The sequence below is a fragment of the Aptenodytes forsteri genome, unplaced genomic scaffold, assembly GCF_000699145.1.
Source record: "Aptenodytes forsteri isolate BGI_AS27 unplaced genomic scaffold, ASM69914v1 Scaffold221, whole genome shotgun sequence".
NCBI lineage: Eukaryota > Metazoa > Chordata > Aves > Sphenisciformes > Spheniscidae > Aptenodytes > Aptenodytes forsteri.
This window is the reverse complement of record NW_008794411.1, coordinates 773724-792539: the sequence shown is the minus strand read 5'-3', so window position 1 is coordinate 792539 and position 18816 is coordinate 773724. Positions and strand designations below refer to the sequence as shown.

Here is an 18816-nt window from a genome sequence, read left to right as displayed (position 1 = left end):
CGCGGCTGCCGGCCGCCATGTCGGGCCGCCAGGGAAACAAGCTGCCCAGCAACTTGCCCCAGCTGCAGAACCTCGTCAAGCGGGACCCAGCCTCCTACACCGAAGAGGTACGAAGCCGAGCGGCCGGGCCCGGGTTCCCCCAGCGGGGCGGCGGCGGCGGCAGGGGGTTGTACCGCGGTGGGGGCGCTTAGGGAAGCTGAGGTGGGCTGTGGGCCTGGGGCGGCGGGTGTTATTGTCCCGCTCAGCAGCCTCCCTCCCCTGTGTGTGCTCAGTTCCTCCAGCAGTACCACCACTACCAGTCCCACGTGGAGATTTTCACCTTCCAACCGGACAAGCCCAGTAAGGAGCTGGCTGAACTGGTGATGTTCCTGGCGCAGGTAAGCCGCCGCCCTACCGAAGGATGACTTCGGCGTTGGCCTTGAGCCCTTCACCAGCCGCCGTGGCTTTGCCCTGAGCGCGGATGGTGTTTCACCTCCTTTTGCTGCTATAGCCCTGACGGAGTCGCCGTAAAACCGTGCCTCGACCAAGCGTTCTGCGGCGGTATTGTCCGTTTCCAGGAACACAAGTTTTTCTTTTGCGCGTTTGGTACAATTTTTTAAAAGGATTTTTTCATCGCACCATATCTCTCACATCTGGGCATTGATAACAACTTACTTTTCGTTGTGTATATTAAATTGTTGTTATACAAATGATTATAATTTCATTGGTTGCTTACACCATCTCACACCTTCCCAGGGTCATGAGGTGACCCACGGTTTTCACTAGCGGTTTCAGCTGGGTCTGTCTCTACCCAGGTTGCCCACTGCTACCCAGAACACATGGCCAACTTTCCCCAGCAGCTGAAGGAGCTGCTCTCCTACCACCATACCGTCCTGGACGCAGACCTGCGCATGGTAAGACCCACACCGAAAGGCCTTTTGGGCAGACCGCGTCCTGTGGTTAAAATACACCCTTTAGGTGTGAGATCAGAGCTTACGGTTTGCTTTTTAATTCTTTAATGAAGATGGAAAGTGGGGGGTACCATGAAATTTTGGTTCTGACTCCCCGTTTCTCTCTTACAGACGTTCTGTAAGGCTTTGATCTTGTTAAGAAACAAGAATCTAATAAATCCAACGAGTCTGCTGGAGCTCTTCTTTCAACTGCTGCGGTGTCATGATAAGCTTCTACGAAAAGTAAGCTGTGCTTACAAAAACTGGTCTTGATTTCCAGTGGGTTTTGACCAACTTGCCAGAAGTAATGCAGCGCTGGCAGGCAGCTGTTCTCCTTTCCTTGGTAACAAAATAGGAAAGTTTAAAATAGCTCTGCTTTTTCAGCACTTGACAGTGCCAGAGGCAAGACTCGATCTATTTGTTTGATTAGTAATAAAGCATGCTGCTGTAAACATCTTCGCCATGCTATTGCAGGCTGCAGGCCTGTCCTGCATTTGGAATTGAGCAGCTTGGATGTGTCTGCACAAGAAAACCATAAACACGCTGCTGTCAAAGCAGGTCTTACTGAATTCTTTGTGAGAACTTGTGAGAAAAAAACCAAAACGGAACCAGCTGCTAGTTAAAGCCGTGTTTCAGGTTTTCTGCCACCAGAACTACTGAACTGGCCATCAGAATGTGCCTGAATGAAACAGGGTGCGATTTTTTTAAGCCGTACTTCATGCTGTTTGTTTTCCTGCCTCCCTGTTTATACTGTAAATTAAGGATGCTTTTCGAATACATAAAAATTAAGCATACATGAGACTTTACAGGATAACTTTTTGTTTTTCCAACTGCAATTTAAAAGGGAAAAATAATACTCTCGGTGGTGTTCAGTTTGGTCTCTCATTTTAGTCCTTGGAGACTTTGGGGGAATAGTAATGTATCTGCGTTGCTCTCTGCATGACTTGTGTAGGTTAATCCCTATAATCTCTCCATTTACAGACTTTGTATACTCACATTGTGTCGGACATCAAGAATGTCAATGCTAAACACAAAAACAATAAAGTAAACACAGTGAGTATTTTAGCTTTCAGATATACTTCCATTTAACCTCTTGATATTGTGAAAGACTTATAATAAATGTTTCCAAACTTTTTTCTCAGACGCTGCAGAACTTTATGTATACTATGTTGAGAGACAGCAATCCCACTGCTGCGAAGATATCTCTGGACGTGATGATTGAGCTTTACAGAAGGAATATTTGGTAGGTCTGGCAGGCTGGTATTGATTCCCCATTTATCGTGGGGCAGCTGTCCTGACATCACTCGTGGCATGTAGTGCAAAATGTAACGCTTGAGGGACTGAGACTTAAATATATTTATCTTCTTTCTGCTCCAGTGGGGCTGTATTTTGTGGAATGTAATTTAGTTGGGAAGAAATATTGTCTTGCATGAGGTCTCAGAGTTATTTAGGTTGAATCTTTGGCGTTTTAGTTGAAAACGGTATGTAAATTGTATGTATTGCATTCAAAACAGAAGCTGTGTGCAGCTCGCTTTTTTTGAGCTTTTGCACTTAAAAGCTGCTAATGTTGGTATACAGCTTGTCGTGTACAGCGGAAAGGAATTTTGGTTTTGTTTTTTTTTTCCTCGTTCTCTTAAGTCTGTAAGTTCATTCTAGAAGACTGATCTAATGGTTGCTTTGAGTTTTGGGAGTTTTTTTGTGAAGCTATAATATAGCTTCTATTTTTAGTAGCAGCCTGAAAAATTGTTGCCTAGATAAGTATTGGAAGGAGTAGAAGCACACTGAGTACTGTCAGTTGCTGTCTTGTACCTAATAAGTTGCTGAATTCTTCTGTTGTGTTGCAAAATGCCAGAGCAGATGTTACCCAGCAGTAAATTGCATGAGAAGACGGTAGTCTGTTCACTCCTGCTTGCTTCTTGACTGTAAAAGCATGTTAAAGACTTACAAACTGAACGGCTTAAAACTCCGTTGCTCTTACTGGTTCTTGCACAGAAATGAACTGTATAGAGAAATACAAATGCAACAAGTGATCCCGCCGGTGAGCAGTGTGTTTGCTGCTTATATATCTCCAAAATAGAATAGTTCATTACAAGGGAGAGAAAACAGACTGCTGAAAAATAGTGTTGGTGAAAGCTAAAGACTTCTGCAGTTTTAGTAAGTAGGTTTGTAAGTGTGTGAGACTTGGTGTAAAATCAAGTTAATTCCCGCAGCTTTATTTCTTGTAAATCTTTATTTTTAGAGCATAGTTTATCTCAACTATCCAGTTGATTTTCTAATAAAAGTTAGAATTCTGCACTGATTTTTGTTTTTTACCTGGCAGGGGATTTATTTTCTTTTTATCAGTCGAAAAAGCGGTAATCTGTCTTCAGTTATTTTACTGGAGATTCTTCTTTCTGTCCCTTCACGCACAGCGTGAACTAGATGGAATGCCAGTGTGGCTGTTTATTTAGATGGAGCTGCTGCTATGTTGGAAGAATAAAAGAAAATGACAGAAGCTTAACTTACTTGTTTGCAAATCTACTTCGAGCATGGAGAGACTTGAATCTAATGATTCCTGATTGTTAGGAGTCACATTTCATGACACTTAATTTACTGAGAATGACTTGAAATTGCCACACTTGAAGTAAAAGATAATGTTTTGCTTTATTCCAGGAATGATGCCAAAACGGTAAATGTCATCACAACTGCCTGCTTTTCCAAAGTGACAAAGGTGAGAACAGAAATCACTTGATGAAACTGGATGTTACCTAAGCTATGTTTTTTCTGCGGATACAACTTTTTATTTCGGTACTGTAATTGCTAGCAAGCTTCACTGATGATTTGTCTTCTGCTTGTTTTATTTTCAAAATGCCGCTTGTGTTGTGGGCGGAGGCGGCATTTGGTTCTTAAGTACAGAGCAGCAGAATTGGAAGCTTGTCTTACAGCAAGTGCAGGCTTGGTGTGGGGAGGGTACGTGTACGTTCCACTGCTGCTCAGAAGAGATTGTCAGAATATCACCTCCTTATCAGCGCCGTAAGGCTTTCATTTGTTAAATGTGAAGAGAGCTGCTATCCTGCCTGGGGCTTCAGTGAATCTTAGGCCTTCTGTCATCTGTGTCAGTTCTGCAGTGCTGGAGGTTTTAAAAACTTGTATTATGGTTTGAGACAAGTTCTTCCACTATGACGGTCCAAAAGTTGTTCCATTCAATAAAAAACAACAAACCAAAACTAAGAAAAAAGCCCCACCAACAAACCCATATAAAGTAATAAAAGTTTGGAATTCTGAGCACTGTCTCAGGTATCAGCTGTGCAGGAGTTCCTGATAATGTTGGCATGGTGCAATTAGATTGAAATTGCTTTGCAGAATGATAGGAAGAGAATTTGCATCTTTAAACTTGCTTGAGGCATTCTGGAAGCCTAGCTGCTTTTTGACTGTTTGTGTGCCTCTGACTGTTGAGGATGGGCAGCGAAAATTGTGTGTCTGTAAAACACCTGCGGCTTTCAGTCTGTGATTTGTCCTGCTTTCTGTTCATATCCATGCTTATAAAAAAATGGGAGAGTCTTAGCATAACCAAAGATGTGGATGTAGGGCTGTTGCAAATAGTCTTGTCAGTTTGTCCTGTCCAACATAAACTTACTTTGCTTTCCAGGTATTAGTTGCTAGCTTGAAGTTCTTTCTTGGGAGAGATGAAGATGAGAAACAAGACAGTGACTCAGAATCTGAGGTAGGTGTTGTGATTAAATCTCATCCTCCGTTCTTCAAACTCTAAGAGGTCTGTCATCCTAGTGACCCTCGCTCTGCCAATCTGTCTGCTTCTGTGTTAGTTCTCCAGATGTTGTTTCCTCCAGATGTTTCTACGCTTCGCAAAAAAGTTCAGTGTTCTTGACAGCTGGCCCCAACTGATAGCAGGATGCCTTTGCTGTCTGTCTAAAGTCTAATGCTAAGAGCTCCTTTGCTTTCCTCTTCTTGTTGTGAAGGAAGCAATTCACTTTGCAGACCTAAGCAGGGGCTGGTCAGTCTGGTTCATGAAGACATGAATTGCCAGATGTGTAATGTAGAGTTGTGGGAAGAGGCTTTCACCTGGTGTATTGGAAGCTGGTTCAATTTTTTAGCTGTCCATTTTGTCTTCATTTTTTCCTTTTGTGCTCCACCTCCTGTTTATGTACAAACAAACATAGTTCAGTTACCTTGAGAAGGCTCATAACCTAACAGAATTTCAGTCTAGAGGCTCCTAATACAGGATATCATTATTTGTCTGTGACTGAACAATACTCTAATTAACCAGCTGTAAAAACTTCCGTGTTGATGTGCTGTTAAGTGTTCGTGATCTCTCTTGCATGTAGGTAGGTGGCTAGTTTTATGGAGTCGAGATTTTAAATGCTAGTATTTCTGTATGATGAAATTTAGGAAGAGGGAGAGTTTTCAAATGCAGTACATGATCCTGAAAAGTATGGATACTTTTTGTTTCTCTGATTCCCATTTGAAGCCTCATGTCACCTGAGTCTTGTTTTCCTTGCATTCTTTCTCAAGGATGATGTTCCCACGGCTAGAGATCTGATGATGCGGTATGCAACTAACAAGAAAACCACCAAGCGCAAGAAGAAACTGGAAAAAGCGATGAAGGTTCTCAAGGTGAGGAGAGTGGCGTCTGACTTGCCAGCATTTTAGCTTAATCCTTCAAGTGCAGAAATCTTGTTGTCGCCCCTGTCATCTTAGCTACCTTTTTTCATCTTTTCTAGGTAAAAGTCCTGAAGTGTTCTCACATCCATTGGCCGGGCATATGCCGTGTTTGCCTGGAAAAGAGCTGTTTTGAAACAGGCTTAGAGTCTAAGTTGTGGATCAGTTCTGCTCTGGGTACCCTTTGTGTGGTCCCTACTTTAAAGTATGTGGTGTCTTGATAAGCAACTTTTGAATGCAGCTCCTGTTGCCTCTTAGGTCAGGTGGCAGAAAACCCTCTGCAGTTGAAAAGAGTGATAGTTTACTTGTTAAAGCGCCTCTTTTTGAAGAGGTGAATGGTAAATAGCAGCTTTCAACAGCAGCCTGAAACTGAAGCACTTGCAGGTCTTTCATGGAAAGAAAAAAATGTCTCTCACTCTTTTTGCTGTGCAGAAGCAGAAGAAGAAGAGTAAGCCAGAGGTGTTCAACTTTTCTGCCATTCACTTGATCCATGATCCCCAAGGTAAGAATGCATTGTATTTTGTCTTTTTTCCAGTTACGTGTTAATCCCAGACAGCTGAAGCTTAGACACAACTCTGCAAGGAGAATGAAAGTGACAAGTAGATATAAGTGTGACAATGTGATACTTGTAGTGTGCTTTATCCTAGAGTTTCACAGCACTTAAAAAAAGTGAGATCAATCCTGTTATGCTTGTAGTAGTGGAACACTTGTAGTCAGACAAGGAAGGAGCAATATTACATCATCCGCTTCAGGTTGCTACAGATCAGGACGTGGCGCTCTACCTCTTTCTTGTATGTGTGAAGGCCATAGTTTGTGTGAACGGGGAGTAGTTTATAGCTTCTTTGGCTTACTCCTTCAAAAATGCATTTCCACTACTGGTCTGATGTTTGTCTAATATCGCTTGACTTGGTCTTAGTCTGATCTAGTGAACCTCTGGGGATTTTGTTTTTCAGATGAACCCAAAAGGTATCTAAAAAAATCTAGCTTTAAATACTGACCCTGTGCTTATGATGTTGTGGAACTTCTGCTAGTTTTCCTTTCTGCTGAACCTGTGTACAGCTTTAGACCTTCTAGGCATGTGAGAAGAAAAATAACCTCCTGGGAGAAGTGCTCTGGCCACCTTTAATTTCTTCTGTGCAAGGGCACTGGGGCTTAACAAACTGACTGCCTTTTTTAACCTAATCCCAGATGAGTTCTGCTTTGTGCTCTTTAAGTCTACCACAAATCTCTTATTGCTTCTTTTAGACTTTGCAGAGAAACTGCTGAAGCAGCTGGAGAACTGTAAGGAACGATTTGAAGTGAAGATGATGCTCATGGACCTAATATCTAGGCTAGTTGGAATACATGAGGTACATACTCGGATAATTTCATAATGGTCTGATGGTAGCCAGCCTGGTTTGGGTGGTGGCATGCCCTGGGCCTCTGGAAAATGAGGTTTAATTTTGCTGTATGTTGAAAAGTGCAGATGTATGGTCAGGTAGTTGCCAGCAGGCCTCATGGAATGGTGCAGTGGCGTAGACTTGTGTGGTACTAAGTGAGCTCTGCTAGAGAAAGCTGTTGGTCTGGAATAGCTGAGCTGTCCCTAACAAATAGAGGAGAACATGTCTTTTTCAAGACCTGCGTGCTCCTGGGAGGTTCTTCAAAGGAGAAAGGCTTTTCAAAGGAGTCCAGCAATTGTGCATGAACAGCACCCTCTGAGGTACAGCCAAAGCGTGATCAAAACTACTGGAGTCTCTGTTTTGGGAGAGAAGATTGTGTCCCCGAGGCAAAGGGGAGTGGCACATTGTAGGATCGTGCAGCAGGGTGCCCTAATTTGAATTCTGTGCAGTCTAACAAGAACCACTCTGGATTTCGCTGAGCTTGGGATTGAGCCTTGTATTTCCTTTCTTCAAGTCATTTCCACATATATCAAGCTCAAGACAGGAGAAGGCATCATGTAATAAAATCCTAGGTATTTGGAGAGCAAGCTGTATAGAATCATTGCTTGTTTTACAGCGTATCAGCCTATGAAGGTGATCTCAAGTTAAAAGACAAGAAGCTAATCTGTTACAACTTATTTCTTTCTTGCAGCTTTTTCTTTTTAATTTCTACCCCTTCGTTCAGAGATTCCTACAGCCCCATCAGAGAGGTAAGTAGCTACTAGTAGCTAACACTGCTGGTCCATCGTGTCACATGTACAGTCAGTTCTTAGAAGTGGTGCTGTAAATGAATAGGCAGCAGTAGCTTAGTAGGAAGTAGTAGTCCAGAGAGTGTAGATGAAGGAATTAGAAGGCCCTGATGGCCAGAAGTGCAAAGCGCTTTGGACTTTTACAGAAGCTGTGTGCACTCAACGTGCCTTACCTGAGCATTTGAGAAACTCCAGTAATGGAATAAAATTAATCTACTGATTCCCTAGTTCCTTGCAAATCCTGACCAGTTGAGCAAAGAGTGACTGCCTTTTGCTGCTTTGTTTTACTGGTGTTTCACTCTAGTTCTAGAGCATTTCTTTTCATTTTAGCTGGCTGTTAAGGGCCCGCACTGCTGCTGGGGTGGAGACCAGATGAGTTCCTAATGCTTGGTGGGAGAGGAGAAATGGTTGTCCCAAATAACTTTAGACTGAAATGGCTTTGAGAGTTAGACTGAGCAGCTTGTTGAGTTAGCTCTTTTGGTGGATGCGTTTATTGGCCAGACTAAGCTGCACCAATATACTTTGACATCTTCTTCCCACTTTTCTTTTCTTCCAGAAGTGACAAAGATTCTTCTGTTTGCTGCACAAGCTTCACATCAGCTAGTACCACCCGAGGTCAGTTCTTCACCTGTCTTTGGTGATGTTAAAAATGGACAGCAGGCCAGCATGGAAATACAGCTGAGTGAATTCATGGGGAGGGGGAGAAGGGAATCTGGTCAGACCCTTGGTCTTGCAAAGCTTATGGTAATTTTGGCTACTTCTGCAAGTTCCAAGGGACTGTTTTGTATAAAGGGGAAAAAACCACCCATGTCTGACGTCTTCGTTTCTGTAAGAGAATTTGTGTCTAGAAAATATTTGCAGGCTATAGTGACAAGTCTGAGCTCTATCTTCCTGTGAAAAGGGCTCTGTTGTCTGTTAGTTAATAATATGTAATCATTTTCACAATTTTATCAAATATGCATTAAGTTTATTTAACCTTTTTTCTTATTTTCAGATTATCCAGTCAGTGTTAATGACCATTGCCAACAACTTTGTCACGGACAAGAATTCTGGGGAGGTCATGACCGTAGGGTGGGTACACAATCTTATAAAAACTGTAAAACTCTCTCTGAATGTGGAAAAATTTTTTTTTCTTTTTTAAACCACCTGCAACTTATTCCTGTCATTCGTACTATGCTTTCAAGCATCTGCTTGAATAAAAACAAGTTAAGACAGTATCTCAGCATAAAATTCCCTTATTTTTGTTGGCAGTGTTTTAAATTCCCCAGAATGATGGGTTTCTGTGCTTAGTGCTGTGACTTAACTTTTCTGGATTTCATGATGGTGCTGGTTTTTTTTTTTTTTTTTTTTTTTGCTTTCTTGTTTGGTCTTGTATTTTTCGTCCTTCCTGGATGTTGTTATTTCTACTTTGAGGGCTCTTGTCTGTGAATTAATATATTTTCATATACTCAGTGAGTGGCTAGTGTCGTAGCTCAGGACTCTTAACTTGGATGTTTTGTGGATGAAATTACAATACTGCCAAGAAATTTAACTATTGCTGTTAGTGAAACTGTGATGTACTTTATTTGACTAGTCAAGAGAGGTATTTGTGAAAGCTCTGGTATAAGTGGAGTAGAGAATGATCAGTAAATGTAGGAGAAAGCTGAACTGCCCTTGAAGAAGATGAAGCACTCAACAGGGGCAGAGTGTTGTGTGTAGACGTTTTGAATATTTTGTGAGCTATTCCTTTTCCTCTTGATGTGGTTTTAATCCAGGTATTTAGCGTACTAAGTGTGTGCATGAAGATGGTTTGAAAGGGAACTTGTGTGAGCCCATGGACTTCTGTTATACTGTCCTTAGCCTGCTCATGGTTGACTTCAGAACTGTTTCTTGATTTTTTTTTTTTTTTTCTTTCTTGGGCTGGTGATTGTTTGACTGCTTTTCCTGTCTGCCTGGACCCAGACTTCACTTGCAGAATCCTGAGGCCTAGGATCAGACAAAATAATAGCTGGAGAGTAGAGTATGGGCCAAAGATGGAGGGTTTTGAGGAACCATGGCACAGAGGGCTCATTGTGATGTTCTCCTCTGTTACGCTAAATGTTGTATAAATGCCGTATAAGGTTCTTCAAGCTCCAGATAATTCAGTCTGTTACTGGGCCAGTGAGAGTCTCTCCCAACTGTGGTGTTCAGGAAATAATTCAGTTCCAATCTTTTAGAATCAATGCGATAAAAGAAATCACTGCGAGATGTCCATTAGCCATGACTGAAGATCTGCTCCAAGACCTCGTTCAGTACAAGACTCATAAAAATAAAAGTAAGTGTATTATACAGATATGACTTTTAGATCTTTTAATCTCCTGTATCGTCTGGTCCTCCATTGTTATAGCCTTCATAATAGTGATGTCTTAATTGTTTTTGTGGGCTGAGAGGTATAATTTTCAATATGTCTGTTGCATTTCTCTGTATTTTGAGCGTATATACATAGGAGACAAAACAGTCAAAGGTAGTTATGGCAGGGGAACTAACTGACAAAACCGAAGAAGGGAAACCGCTTGCTAATAAAGATTTAGCCCTAAGGAAGAGCTGGATCCTGCATTGGAGAAATTGGAGGGAGCTAGAACTTCAGAAAAGGCACGAGCAGGCTGTAAATACTGATTACGTGAGTGGGCTTTCAGTTTGCTCTGAGTTCTGCTTTTCAGTACTTATTCTTGACTCTCTTTTTATTTCTGGGTAGATGTGATGATGTCTGCAAGAACTCTGATACACCTCTTCCGTTCTCTGAATCCAGAGATGCTGCAGAAGAAATTCAGGGTAAGTTTTGTTTTATGTGCATTGCATATACTACAAATATAGGCTCACGTGCTCAAAAACGATGATGATAACTGGTCTCATGGCCTCTTGAGAATGAGGTGGAATCACGCCTGTGTTCTTCCCCTACCTGCTTCCTTGCTGCATTTTGATGTGACGTGCTCTTACTTCAAGACTTCCTTAGTTCAAATTTATCAAACTGATTGACAGAAGGATCGTGCTGCAGAAGCTTGACTATCTTCCTAGAGTTCGTTCAACTTTTTAGTAATTCAAGATCTTCTCTGATTTCATCAGGCAGAATTTCTTTTCCACCTGCACCCTCCTCTCCCCCAGATCTTTTCATGGATTTGTGGGCATTAAAATAGCAGCCTGGTTAACATGTATTTTGTTAACTTACAGGGTAAGCCTACTGAGGCCTCGTTGGAAGCCAGGATTCATGAATATGGAGAACTGGATGCCAAAGATTATATTCCAGGAGCAGAAGTACTGGATGTTGAGAGTCAAAAGGAAAAGGGAGGAACCCAAGAGGAAGGTTGGCCTTTTTTTCTTTACCACTTCTACTTTGAGCATCTTTGTCACTAAGACTTTATTTGGACATAAAACTTGGTGTTCGTGCATTTCATTTGCTGCTGTCACATGCTGCATGGCTTGCACATGTCTGTATTTGTCCAGGAAGAAGCACTGATACTATCCTCGAGTAAGTGCAATTTATCCCGTGAAGTTTGTTACTGCGTGTTGCTTTGTATGATAGACACTGAGGGATGGAAAAGCAAAGGGACGGACACCGTACAGCTATGAAACTTCATATGTTTAGCTCTTCCTAAAGAAAAGTTTTTGTTGCGTATTATAAAACACTGAAATAGTACTTTGAAATAGTATTTGGCTTCTTTAATTCACTTTCTGTGTAAATGCTCCACTGAAATAGTACTTTGAAATAGTATTTGCCTTCTTTAATTCACTTTAATTTCACATTCACGTAAATGCTCCACACAACCTGGAACCCTTTGCCCGAATCGGGGGAAAAAAAAAGATGGGGAGGGACTTGAAAATCAAGCCCGAAGAGTTTGGCAAATCAAGCCTGAGGGCATTGGAGATAGTGCAGTGGAGGTGTACTGGAGGAATAAACACCCTGGTAGGTGATGTTTCTTAACGCGTGTGAATGCAGCGATTAGTATAACAATCTCCTTTGCTTCAGTTTCTGAAGCCGATAACTTTAGCACATCAGTCAGTTTGAACGACAGCGAAGAAAAGCGATGCATATACTGTAGAAAGTAACTTAGCTATAAAATGCATTGCTTCCCTCCTTGGTTTAGATGGCAGGGAGCTGGGGAACACCATTACTGAACAGTGTAATAAGGATTAGCATCTGTTAACTACTGTGTTTCTTCAGAGACTGTCCCAAATGCACTTTGTTTTGAGGATCTTTAACTTCAGATGAGAGTTAAGCTTTGCAAAGCATAGCATTATGGTACGGCTTGCTGCGACACTGACTTGTTGCAAGCTGCTTTGGGTATTTTCTATGGTTGGCTTGGTTTTGAGTGAATGAGGTGTACGTAAATGCATTTCCTGTAAAGGCTCTGATCACCGTTGTTCCAGGTTTGTTGAAAGCTCATATTAAATAAATGTATTAAGGCTACTGCAGCTCACAGTAATGACAAAATACACCAGCTGTTTTAAGCAGTCTGTTGTAGGGGTGCGATAAATGTATTAAGGCTACTGCAGCTCACAATAATGACAAAATACACCAGCAGTCTGTTGTAGGGGTGCCTGTGTGTGTTTTCAAAGATCTCACGCTGCCATATGCAGTTATCACTATAAAAATTGGTGTACGTAACTGAATGTGCATGTGATGTGGGTCTGTTAAGAAATTGAAGCTGAGGTTTTTTGCACAGCCCTGAATCAGTTGCAAGCCAGACGGAATTTGGTAGCTGAACTTGCCAGTGGGAAAGCATGGGAGCTGCTGGTCTGTTCAACTGTGGATGTCTTCTAAAAATCATGAAGAAATACCGATCAGATGTGTCAAGTATCTTATGTCTTTGTAATGTCTATGTAGTTCTAAGGCTGGCGTGCCGAGACCCTACAGCTTGCCTGTTTGGTAAGCATGTCCCTGGGCTACGTGCAGTTAGCCGATAGGTAATCAAAGGTGGTGAGAGCTTCCGATCCAATGTGACATTGTTTCAAACTGAAGCAGTTAAACCGAATCTGTATTAACAACACTGTGCGCTTCTTCCCCTGAGCAGATGGATGGGAAAGTGCCAGTCTGAGTGAAGAAGAAGATAATGAAGATGGAGAATGGATTGATGTGCACCACTCCTCAGATGAGGAGCAGCAAGAAGTAGTGAGTTCTAAGTGTCTTCTACCCCAAATACAAATAAGTCTCGTTAATAGCAGACCAGATGCCGTTGCTCTGTACCTTCATGTGGCTGCTCATAACTGACTACACAGGGCTGCGGAGTAACATGACCAGAATCAGTGAGGTTCAAGTACTATTTAGCACCTGTGCGGAAGTATGCATGTTCTTAGGGTGAGGGGGAGAAATGGGGGAATTCTGTCCCAGTGCTAAATTCCTTCAAAGCTATGATATTTACATGATGAGTGCTTTTATTCACTCTGAAATATGAAGGAGTGGAAGTACTTCTTTCTTCTGATAATACACGTTGAATATAAGACTATGAAGAATCTGAACAGCTGGTTATAGCATTTCCCAACAATATTGCCCCTACGTAGGTATTTGGGAGGCAAGGGTCATGGATTATGGCACAGAAATGATTGGCAAAGCTCCAGATGATTGTTTTGCACTTTTTTCAAAAGGCAGAGAAGGTGAAAAGCATGCCCATAGAGGAACGAAAAGCCAAAGCTGCAGCAGTCAGTACAAGCAGGCTGCTAACCCAAGAAGAATTCCACAAGATACGCCTTGCCCAGCTCTCCAAAGAACTTAATTCTGCACCTGGCAAAGCTGCCAAGAGGAAAAATATTGAAATAGATGATGAAGAGGAGGAGGGCAGGTAGGATATGAAATGTTGATGAGTGCTTTCTCTTCCCTACGACCTGGTGATACAGCTTTTAATTGCAGAAGGGCACAGAGCTCTGCTGTTGGTCAGTATCCCCTGGTGACAGGTGGCAAACAGCCACACAGCCTAGAAGGGCTCCTGGCCCCGGGGATTTGTTTATACCTGGGAGAAAAGATGTGAGGGGCCGATGGGAACTATGGGACTGTTTTGCTTGTTCAGACCAATAGGCACGGTTTTTGTAGCAGTAGTTGCATGGTTATATCTCCAGAGTTTCTTAAACTTCGTGGTTAATGCAGGACTTGAAAAACAGTAATGAGAGCCTTTTGTATGGGTTGTCCCAAGCACGAGGATTAGCCTGAGTGAAAGAATAAGTAGTGCTTGTGTGAAAGTTTATAGGAAGACAATGGTGTGAGAGACAAAGGGTCTGGAGGGCATTTTGTTTTTCTTGCCAAATGAAGTTTTGTGTGTGATGGCCTTTTGTTGGATTTTTGTGTGTGTAGGGGGGAGTTGCTTTCACTCAGAGATATTGAACATCTGCATAAGAAGCCTAAATCAGACAAGGAGACCAGATTGGCAACTGCAATGGTGAGGAACTTGGCTATCCTCTGTCTTTCTAGTTTTGGGTTTGTGGTTTTGTCTCCTGCAGAAGGAGGAGGCGGTGGGGTTGCATCTGTAAGACAGGTGCCTAGCTGCTGTCTGCTTTTTAAGAAATGTTCCGTGTAGTGTTTTGCTGTTGCATTAGGGCTGTAACAGATAAACAGCCTCTTGCTGGTCACAGGTGACAATGAAAATACAGAGACACATCCAATTTTCACTGTGACTTAATAGGGCCAGCATGGAAGAATGCATATAATGCATACAGAACCTGGATTAATAATGGGATTTATTGTTACTGCCATAGAACCTGTTGCCTTAGCAGCTGATGTTAACTGTAGGGAAAGGAAAATGACACCCTGTTATTATATTACGTTGTCTATTCTAGGCTGGGAAAACAGACAGAAAAGAATTTGTGAAAAAGAAAACAAGAATTAACCCATTTGCCAGCTCTTCCAACAAAGAAAAGAAAAAGCACAAGAACTTCATGATGATGAGATACAGCCACAGCGTCCGGACAAAAAATAAGCGTTCTTTCAGGGAAAAACAGGTAATATTTAATGTTGAAAATAGATGGGGCAGTCTGAGCACTGAACTTGCAATGCAGGTGAAGTGCTGTCTATCTTGTGCCCTAAGTCATTGCTGTTTCCTTTGCTTGTTTAATTGTTGGAAAGGACTGTGGGCTAGGTGGCTTCCCTTGAATCCTGCCCCAGAGGAGGTATATTGGAGATTGCGGTGGTGAAGAATGCTTTTGTCAGTCTGTTCTCTTCAATATGCATCGAGGACCAAACCCTGTTGCAAAGTCATGTGTAGGTTAGGAAGGCAATGATAATGGGGTTTGTTTTCCTTTATTTAAATTAAAGAAGATCATACTAGAATCCTGACTATAATAATCCTGTGATAGAAGAAATGTTGCCCTGATACAGAGTTGTTGTTTTTCAGGACAAGCTTTTAGTGTGTTTCTTCACTGTCCATATTCTTCCTTTGACCCTTCTCCTGTTACCGTCATATTATGGACTCGTCTGTCCTGGCCTTGGCGTCACCTAATAGCTTGTCACAAATGTACTTAAAGCACAGACATAAGTGCTATTTATTAGCTATTTGAAACTGTTCAGAAAAAAATAAATCGCTTCAGTTAAGCCTGCCCCAGTAGTTTCACAATATGCTGCTCTCAGTGGTGAAGCCCCTACACTGCTGCTTCCTCAGCTATAAGCCTGGCCACAGGGCTGATACAGGATTCAAGACAGCCCTTGTGAAAGGATATACAAGCTACGAACATGTATTTGGCAGTCGAGTTACTGTGTGTTCCTGCAGGCAGCTGTGCCAAGGGTAGCTGAAAGGATATCTAAAAGGCAAGGCAGAAACTTTGGGGCATGACTTTGCTCCTGAACGCATTGGGCAGGGAGCCCACATAGGTCCCCCAGGTGTCTGGGGTTAGATGAGCTGGCAAGAATGGCGTGTGGACAGGGAGCCCCCTGCTCCTGTGATGCACCTCAGCTGGGGATAACGCCTGAACTGTGGCAGCTGTTGGCAGAGAATGGGTGTAGGCACATCGCCTTGCCCTGCTGTGTTTCACCTTGGCAGGGTAAGTCTGTGCTAACAACAAAAATCTGCCTTAAAATCCTTTTATCTGACCTGGCAGATGGCCAGTTTAGGGTTTTGCAGGGTGTTATAAAATTGAACTCCTTTGAACATGTTCCAAGAAAAACTTCTAGACTAATCCAGTTATGCAGGTGTCTTGTTTCTGTGTGGTGTTAATTTTTGTCTTTTCTTGCTAGGCTCTGTCTTGTGCTAGAGTGCATTCAGATGCTTCTTTTACAAACCCTGCTTTGTGAGTTGTTTCCAGGATCCTATCATTAGGATAATGTATATTTGTCTGCAATTTGTTGCCTTAAGAGCAGTGAGACTGAAACTGTTTATAGACTCAATAGAGAGAACATGTGTTAAGTGTTTCTGTTAAACAAGAAGACTTGGACTAATATTCTCTGTAGTCTTTTTATTTGCACTCATTCTGCCTCACCCCAAGTAGGGCTGACCACATTAACCCAGCTCTCAAAGCACAGAAAAAAACGTTGCAAACGAACAATCCAGGCACTTTTAGGAAACTGCTGTTTACAATGATTCTTATACTTGGCTTACTTTTTCTAAAAAGCCATCTTGAAAGGTTTCAGCCCTTACTCCCGATTAATGTTTTGAATGTAAATGCAGCAGCTAGACAGTGAAAGAAGAATTTTTTCATACCTTTTTCCACTAAAGTTAAGCCACAGCATCAGTTCTGTTGACCGTGATTTGGAAACACTTGTTAGAAGTGGGTTGAGGGTACTGTACTTGTAGGATACTGTGTTCTGCTGCCCTCTTTGGTGGTAGAATAAAATGGACTGTTGTCTGTAGTGCAGAGCTAAATCCCCTTCCCAACAAAATCTCTTTAGAGTGATATGGCACTTGTAAAAGTTCTAGCATCCCTCCTTCCCCCCTTGAAAAGCAGCTTTGTAATACTCTTTCAAAAAATGCCATTTAATCCTACTTACCTCTCAGGTGGACAGAAGTTTTTTCTTGATCTCTTCTAGTTGAATGTGAGTCAGTGGAAGAACAGTTTATGTTACTGTAATCTTTTTCATTATATAGGATCTGCTAATGATGTACTGAAAGTTTTTTGAAGCCCAACTCTTTCTTTAATTGTACTATTGAGTTTAGCTAAACAACCACAGTGCTTCTGCCACTGTAGTCATTAGCATTTGCCAGTTACTGCTCCCATTTTGAGCTGATAAGCTATTCGTGTTTTTCTCACTATTGAAAGAGGGTTGCTGACGTGATAGTGTTGTCTCCTTACTTAATATTCTCTTTACCTGAATATTCCACTCTTGTTTCATATTTAGCTGGCTCTTCGAGATGCACTTCTGAAAAAGAGAAAACGGCTGCTGAAATAACAAAACAGTAATGGAGAGGAGTACTTAATCACCCTTGAAGAAATAGCCCTAGAAATGCTAATTTCCACCCACCACCACCCCAAAGGAAAAAAGGGGCTGAAATGCCTTACGGATTTCTCTATTCTGTTCAGAATTACAAATTGAACACTTCTAAGCTGTTGGATACCGCATCTGTAGGACAGACGGAAGAGGCCTTAATCCTTGCAGGATTTTGATTTTTTTGAAAGCACTCTAAGGAAGAAGGCAATTATCTTTTATTGAATATAATTTACTTACAGCTGGTTTTGTATGTGTACGTATTAAAACATACAACTTTACTGTAAAAATACTTTACTTGAAGCAATTCATGAATAGGTAATGGGAAGGAAAAAGAATATTCTGGCTCAGTCTATAAAGTGTGTGTATACTGTCTGTGCCTGTCTTAGGGATGTGATTTTACAGATTAAGCCATTTTCTAAGCGGCTGTATTTTACGCGTTTAATAATAATAAAACCAAATTCTTGTAGTCCAGGTAAGTTCAAGTGAATGGTTAGGGGACAGGACAGTTTCATTGTGGTTTATGAAGAAAAAAAGAATAAAATTAGTATATGAGCGATGGTTTTTATGTTGCCATTTAAATACAAAGGTAGCATCACATGCAGGAGAACTAAGGAATCTTATTTTCCTATATCAGTGCATCTTGTGGTGGGACTTGCTGGTGTCTGATTTCTGAAGTATACATGAGAGTAACATAGATCTGTGGATTCTTTGTCAAAGGTTGAACTCTGGCTTCAGCCTTGACCCCTGCTGGGACCATTAAGGGGTTCTTTGTACCTTACCCTGCCACCTGTTTTAATGGAAACTTGAGGGGGTTATTTATATCACCCTTTGTCAAATTCTGTTTGAAATGGATTTCCTTGTGGGGCAGAAACAGGTGCCACATGCACAGTATAATGGAAAAGCATTTGGTGAGGTGTTTTTTTCCTTTCTTCTTAGGAAACCAGGTTAATGTTTATATCCCACATGCAAATTCACTCAGCTTAGGTATGTGGTGTATTCAATGGAACAAATTGTATTCACTTTAATTCCTATTATTTGTCTTGTTTGTGTATTTTTTGTTTTGTTGTCACACCTTGCTTCCTAAAGCAAAACAAAGCTCATAGGCTTTGGGGAGATAGAAGAACAAAGTAGAAACTTTCTACAACTTTGAATGTTACGTTCAACTTCAGTGCTCATGCTGAGGGGAAGGGTAGGGATTGTGATGTGGAATGACAGCAACGAGCGGGCTAGGTGGAAGATAGATAGCTGGGAGTTGGAGAGGCAAATGGATGTGGATGAGCTGTAGTTAGGGGCAGATGGAGTGTGGAGCAGAGGCTGAAGAGACCACAGTAAGGGGAGGAGAGGGGGAGTACAATATGTACTTATATAAAACCCCCTTTCACTGTTTACTTTTTTCCCCTGTGTCCAAAAACTAATCACTTATGAGGCGGAAAGCAAGAGGCAATTAAATTTTTGAAGTCTTTGAGTTTAGGACTAATGCCTAGTCTCCTCTCTTTCCTTTTCCCCCTTGTTTATAGCCTTGCACAGGGGTTCAGCAAACTGAGATTTATGCCTGATTTCTGTGAAGGGTGTGGCTGTCTTCTCTACCTTACTATCGAAAGTGAGAGTATTGAGCTGCCTTTTCTCATCTACTTGCCAAGACCCAGCCACAATGAAACACACAGGTTAACCCCCACCTTTTCCCTCCTTTTTTTTTTTTTTTTTTT

General features: G+C 41.8%; 2 protein-coding genes across 2 annotated transcripts in view; both read left to right on the top strand.

Moving 5' to 3' along the window:
• Positions 1 to 8: 8 nt before the first annotated feature.
• On the top strand, positions 9 to 18136 carry SDAD1 (SDA1 domain containing 1). Its single transcript, XM_009288734.2, has 22 exons — positions 9 to 107; positions 273 to 377; positions 795 to 893; positions 1062 to 1172; positions 1911 to 1982; positions 2072 to 2172; positions 3582 to 3639; positions 4558 to 4632; positions 5439 to 5540; positions 6018 to 6087; positions 6831 to 6934; positions 7656 to 7713; positions 8309 to 8367; positions 8747 to 8823; positions 9948 to 10045; positions 10466 to 10542; positions 10939 to 11071; positions 12780 to 12877; positions 13351 to 13544; positions 14051 to 14135; positions 14533 to 14694; positions 17021 to 18136. The coding sequence occupies exons 1-22, from the start codon at positions 18 to 20 to the stop codon at positions 17069 to 17071; spliced, it is 2079 nt and encodes a 692-aa protein (XP_009287009.1). The 5' UTR covers positions 9 to 17; the 3' UTR covers positions 17072 to 18136.
• The window catches only part of NAAA (N-acylethanolamine acid amidase), a 14615-nt gene continuing 13464 nt past the window's right edge, over positions 17666 to 18816 (top strand). The window contains exon 1 of the mRNA XM_009288718.2: positions 17666 to 17696. Coding sequence (XP_009286993.2) covers positions 17666 to 17696 — 31 coding nt within the window. The remainder of the gene's footprint in view (positions 17697 to 18816) is intronic.

Coding starts and splice junctions, on each gene's coding strand:
- SDAD1 (XM_009288734.2), top strand. CDS start 18: ATGTCGGGCCGCCAGGGAAACAAGCTGCCCAGCAACTTGCCCCAGCTG. Junction 1,173..1,910: donor ATGATAAGCTTCTACGAAAA/GTAAGCTGTGCT, acceptor CTCCATTTACAG/ACTTTGTATACTCACATTGT. Junction 14,136..14,532: donor CCAGATTGGCAACTGCAATG/GTGAGGAACTTG, acceptor TGTCTATTCTAG/GCTGGGAAAACAGACAGAAA.